At 39.4% G+C, this 6,389-nt stretch overlaps 1 protein-coding gene across 1 annotated transcript; it reads right to left on the reverse strand.

Moving 5' to 3' along the window:
- Positions 1-5,790: 5,790 nt before the first annotated feature.
- On the reverse strand, positions 5,791-6,139 carry LOC118660095 (mitochondrial import receptor subunit TOM7 homolog). Its single transcript, XM_036317180.1, has one exon. The coding sequence runs from the start codon at positions 6,072-6,074 to the stop codon at positions 5,907-5,909; it is 168 nt and encodes a 55-aa protein (XP_036173073.1). The 5' UTR covers positions 6,075-6,139; the 3' UTR covers positions 5,791-5,906.
- Between the last annotated feature and the right edge of the window lie 250 nt (positions 6,140-6,389).

Raw genomic sequence — 6,389 nt, forward strand, 5'->3', positions numbered from 1 at the left:
GTGTATACAAAATTAAACTTGCTAATTTGTCCCTGACATTGTTGATTAGTGTAGTGAGCTAGAAATTGTCTCTATGTTTTCAGTGGAACTAGCTCATAGACAGAGATCTACCACCGCTGTGGAATACAGGAGAAAGATTTTGTAATCTGTTTAGTGTCAAGGCCACTATCTTCTCCTGTTGCCTACTCCCATGGTTGGCAAACCGCGGCTCGAAAGCAAAATGCGGCTCTTTGGCCCCTTGAGTGTGGGTCTTTCACAAAATACCGCCACACTCAAGGGGCCCAAGAGTCGCATGTGGCTCGCAAGCTGCAGTTTGCAAAGCCGCAAGTTTGCCAACCACTGGCCTAAGCCTATACATTGATATGCTGTGGAAGTAGATGCCATTAGATGTGATCCTTTCAGATGCCGAATGCTGTCTGTCAGAGCAGAGGGCGAAGGTCCCCTATAACATAATCATGAGGAAAGCGATCTCCCGAGATTTATATGCAGTAGCAAAAGCACTCTTCCTGAAGCAGAAGGAAATGTGTGTGATTGCAATCAGGCTTTTAATAAGGCACAGCTTACCTGGCAGGAGAAGTAGTAATTCAGATCACATGAGGAGTAATCCTGTAAGAGAGTGGTTCTCAAAAAATAATCATCTGGGAGGTTTTTAAAACTACAAATTCTCAAAATCCACTCCAGAGATTATGATGAATATACTCTGGGGATATACCCAAAACAAAGGTATTTTTTAAACATCCTGGTTGACTCTAATGTGAAACCAAGGGTTAAGAACCATAAACCTAAAAGCAATTTTCTCACTGAGCCTCTACTGGAATGGCCCCTTCTCTCCTTAACATCCTTTTATTCCAATAACCTCCACCTTAAAAATCGAAGATTATCATTATATGTATCATTTCCATTCATCCCTTCTTCATTATCTTGAATATTAATTAAATATTCTTATGCATCTAATATGAAACTAGGTGTTGAGATTACAGCAATGAGCTTTAAGGGGGAAAAGATCATCCAGCCAGTGTGGCTCAGTAGTTGAATGTCGACCCATCATGCACCAAGAGGTCACTGGTTTGATTCCTGTCAGGGCACCTGTCTGGGCGTGCAGGAGGCAGCTGATAGATGATGTTCCTCTCTCATTGGCTGATGTTTCTATCTCTCTATTCCTACCCCTTTCTCTCTCTAAAAATTAATAAAAACATATTTTAAAAAAGAGAAAGAAAAGGCCTTGCTTTTACCATTGGCACCAACTGGATCTCCATAAATGTTTAGTTTAAATCAAAGTAGATGAATAAAGAAAAATGGGGGAAGTGCTATTTGTAGATAACATGATCTTACATAGAGACAATCCTAAAGAACCCACCAAAAAACTACTAGAATTAATCAACAAAGTTGTAGGATAAAGATCAACGTGTAAAAATTGGTTTTGCTTCTCTACAATTTGAAAAGAAAATTAATAAATCAATTCCATTTTCAGTAGCACTCAAAAGGATAAAGTAATTAAGAATAAATGAAACCAAGGAATGAAGAATTGGTTCAGTGAAAACTATAAACCATTGCTGAAAGTCATTAAAGAAGATCTGTAAATAAAAAGATATCCCATGTTCATGGATTGAGACACAATATTGTTGAGATGATAATACCACCTTCAAATAATCTAGATACCACCTATCAGAATTCCAGTGATGCCTCTCTTTTTATTTTTTTGCTGAAATGGAAAATTCAGTCTTGAAACTTATGTGTAATTCAAAGGAGCCTTACATAGCCAAAACAATATTAAAAATATATCAAAGTTATAGATTTCTATGCCCTGGCCCTTTTAATGTATCTTATTTTATACATTCCTTCTATTCCCTCTCACCTGTAAATGGTAAAAGAACCCTTGTTTTGTAACTGAGCTGCAGGATCCTGGATCCCATGCCTCTCTTATTAGACATAAAGAAATAATTGATAAAATTTAAGAATTTGTTGAGTATATGCAGTACAACACCATAGTAGGTCCTATGAGCAAACATGGTAAAGTCAAAGCAAAGCTGCACATATTAGTAAATTGAATTGGCAAACACCTGTGGTGTGAGATTTTAAATATATCTAAAACACTGCCATGCCTGAAATTCAATTTGCAATCTCACATAAATATTATGAGGGAAGATTCAGGAATTGCATTTTTAAGAGGCAAATATTCCAGAATAGGAAACAAAGTAAGCCAGTAATAATTTTGTTTTAATTTATTTCACACAATAAGATTTCTTTCCTCCATGCAGCTGAGATCAGTTAAATTAAGACAATAGTCATTCGTCGGTAGTCATTCGTCGGAAGCTTTTGACATGAATAAGAATAAGTAAATTTCAGCAGGATATATAGTAGGAGTGGAAGAGGGGATATCTCATCAACTACAAACTAGGAAATTTCTAGCCATTCAGAAAAGAAAGAAGTGGGCAGAAGAGATGTAACCACAAAGACAGGAACAGCATTCTCGCTTCTCCACCAAAAATTTTCAAAGCCTAACTCTAAATACATAGGGAAGAAGTCAGTAATGGGTTTTCATATTACAGAAATGACTCTGAACAATAGTTACCGAGTTCTATGTAATTCTGCATGGTCTTTCTGAACAGAAAAGATGCCAGGAAAGCCAAGTATAGAGGAATCCTTGAAGTTAGAACACAAGAATCCTGAGGCGCTATCTTGACAATTTGGATCTATTTTACATTTTGTGTCCCTTAGTTCTTTTAAATAATGGATTCCATCACATAGTTGATAGAACAATTATTAATAAGTAGATAATGAATGGATGGACAGATAGAAAGATGGATGGTACTAGGTGCACCAGTTAATAATGCAGATTTTTTTCAATAGATGGAGTTACACATATGTTGATATATGTATATGCAATTTGATATGTATGCTATTTTGTTGTATTGACAACAAGCTTCAAAACTTCATATGTCAAATTTTCTGAAGGTGTTAACATCATAGATATTTTTACACTTAAAACTGTCAAATTTCATGCCAAAAAAAAAGCATTTGCGGGAAGTTTTAATATATTACTTTATTTTGAAGAAAAGTGCTGCTGAATACTTCGGGAAGCTTATGGTGAACATGCTCCATTTCAAGATACTTGTGAACGCTGGTTTAAACGCTTTAAAAGTGATGATTTCGATGTGAAAGACAAAGAACGTCCAGGTCAACCAAAAACGTTTGAAGACCAACAATTACACGCATTATTGGATGAAGACGCATGTCAAACTCAAAAACAACTTGCAGAAGGATTAAATGTTGCTCAGCAAACAATTTCTGATCGTTTACAAGCAATGGGAAAGATTTTAAAGGAAGGAAAATGGGTGCCACATCAACTGAACGAAAGACAAATGGAAAACGGAAAAGTCATCAGTAAAATGTTGCTTCAACAGCACAAAAGAAAGTCTTTTTTGCATTGAATTGTGACTGGCGATGAAAAGTGGATTGATTTTGAGAATCCCAAATGCACAAAATCATGGATTGATCCAGGTCAACCATCAACATCGACTGCAAGGCCAAATCGCTTCGGTAGAAGACAACACTCTGCCTTTGGTGGGATCAGGAAAGTGTGGTGTATTATGAGCTTCTAAAACCAGGTGAACCGTTAATACTGATCACTACTGACAACAAATAATCAATTTGAACCACGCTTTGATCATAAAACGACCAGAATGGGCCAGAAGACACGGCAAAGTAATTTTGCTTCATGATAACGCACCATCACACACTTCAAAACCAGTTAAAGACACATTAAAAGATCTGGCCTGGGAAGTATTAACCCACCCGCTGCATTCACCAGACCTTGCTCCTTCAGATTACCACTTGTTCCGATCGATGGCACACGCACTTTCTGAGCAGCACTTCAAAACATATGAAGAAGTGGAAAATTGGGTCTCTGAATGGTTTGCCTCAAAACAAGAGAAGTTCTGTTGGGATGGTATCCACAAATTACCTGAAAGATGGGGGAAATGTGCAGCTAGCAATGGACATTACTTTGAATAAAGCACTTTTGATGTTTCTCTTGAAATTATGATGTTTTCTTTGATTACAAAATCCGAATTATTAACCGGTACACCTAGTATATAGGTACAAAGAATAGCCCTTGATTTCTGTGGAGATCTTATCCCTACCAGCCGTGGGCAAACTACGGCCTGCGGGCCGGATCCGGCCCGTTCGGCTGTTCTATCCGGCCCGCAGAGCCGAAAGAGTGGAGGGTTCTCTTGCTCTCCCCTCCGCTCCTTCACCAGCAGCAGTGTTAACATGCCGGGAGCCGGTCCATCCTTACTGTTTCAAGGGACCTGGCATATATGGCATACTGTTCTTAATATGTTTGCTCACCTTCTTGGCACTATGTGTTTTAACCAAGGTCTCTGAGAAAGATTGTTTCCCCAGGTAGGGATTTTCCCCTGAAGTTAGGGAGGGAATAAAACCCCTCAACTAAGTGCCAGGCGGGTAATTAATCACTTTAACTATGAACAATCATGCTTAAGCTACATAATCTTTACTCCCTGGAATGGAGATAAGAAACGCCCTAACCTTTGGAATAGAGATTGATAGGATTGAATCAACTGGTATAAATACAGATGTAACAAGACAGCAAGACACAGAACTTAGAACACAGAACTTAGAACACAGAACTTAGAACACAGAACTTAGAAGACAGAACCTACACAGAACTAGAGACAGAAGAACTTCGCTGGAGAGAACATGGCAAAAGATCCTGGACTGAACCTGACTACAGAAATGGGCAAGAGAACCTGACTAGAACCTGGTGACTGAACCTGGCTGGAGAACCTGGACAGAACCTGGCTGGAGAACCTAGCGAGGGAACATGGCTACAGAACCTGGCTGGAGAACCTGGAGAACCTAGCAAGAGAACATGGACACAGAACCTGGCTGGAGATATGAAGCAGAACCTCTCTGGAGATCCAGACCAGAACTTGGCTGGAGATCCTGCCTGGCTGGAGATCCTGGCTAGGCTGCTGATCAACTGAATGCTGCTTCCATGTCATTCCTTCTTTGCTGACTCCGTCCACACCTTTGGGGACCCCTGGACCTGCTGGGGTTGGACCCCGGCATTAACATATATTAGTTCACACAAACGCTCCATCCATGCTTTTGTTCCGGCCCTCCGGTCCAGTTTAAGAACCCATTGTGGCCCTCGAGTCAAAAAGTTTGCCCACCCCTGCCGCTTTGACTCAGTCTTATCTGGTTTCCCTTTCCTCAAGGATGGACCCACAGTCAGTTGCTTTGAGCAACAAAGTATTATTTAAGAATGATCTCTGAGTATGTCTTGTAGAAGCGCAATTAATATTATAGTCTCTGTTCCTAGCCCTTACACTATCTTGTTTCTAATACAACTTTTCTCTTTATTTACCTTGAAAAATTCAGCCATATAATGCTCTTCTAATTGTCTTTCCAAACTCAATAGACCTATTTAATGAGAACCAAAATTTTTTAAATAAGTAAGTTATGATAAAAGCAACGATTTATGAAAGGAATTAATATTAACATCAAGAATGAGAACAAATATACGTGATAAGGGTACAATGAACTGTAAGGCCCGAAGTTTCCAATCAGTAAAGCTTTTCAATTATCTTCTTCAACATTAAACAAAAGTTAATGTTTAAGTATTTAAGTACTTGTACTTTTCTTTTTTTTTTCTTTTTTTTTTTCTTTTTTTTTTTGTTAAAAAATATTTATTTTGATCCAGTCCCCCATAAATCAGTCAGTAGAGGCTCCACTCTGCTACAGATGCGTCCGAGAAGAGCCCTGTGCCATTCAATTGGTGAACGTGTGAACGATGTCCCATCTCTTATGCCAGCCAGAGGGCACACCTTCCATGTTGTTACTGTCCATTGATTGCTTCCAAATCCAGATGACCAAACAGTCCTTTATCCCCAAAGTAAGCTCAAAACAGTTGGTTCAGGCATTCCAGGATCTGCACCCCTCTTAAATCCCAGGTAAATCACGAGAGGGATAAAGCCCCAGCGGATGGCGAACTGGCCGCCCTTGAAGAGCTGCTGCAGCCTCTGCTTGGCCTCTTTGCTCAGCTTCACCATGGTGACGGCCCGGGCGGCGCTGCGAGCACCCACTGCCGCGGCGGAGTCCTCCCTCCGAGGAAAGAGAGGGGTCTGTACTTTTCTTTTTTTTTTAATATTCCCTTATTCAGAAATCAAGGGTAAATAAATCTTATACCCACTCTGTGAAAAATTGACCTCAGTGTCAATAAATTTTCTATATTTTCTGGTTTGCCTTACCTGCTAGGGAAATTCCCAAAATGAGGAATAAAAATAGACATTCAGAGACCACTGTGGTTATTTGATTCATCTTCTTTTCACCAGAGGAAAATTCACATAATTTAATCCCCCACCCTC

This window comes from Myotis myotis, unplaced genomic scaffold (assembly GCF_014108235.1).
Source record: "Myotis myotis isolate mMyoMyo1 unplaced genomic scaffold, mMyoMyo1.p scaffold_m19_p_7, whole genome shotgun sequence".
NCBI lineage: Eukaryota > Metazoa > Chordata > Mammalia > Chiroptera > Vespertilionidae > Myotis > Myotis myotis.

What these genes read in the sequence shown, in the direction of transcription:
- LOC118660095 (XM_036317180.1), bottom strand. Translation starts at nt 6,074, where the DNA reads ATGGTGAAGCTGAGCAAAGAGGCCAAGCAGAGGCTGCAGCAGCTCTTC.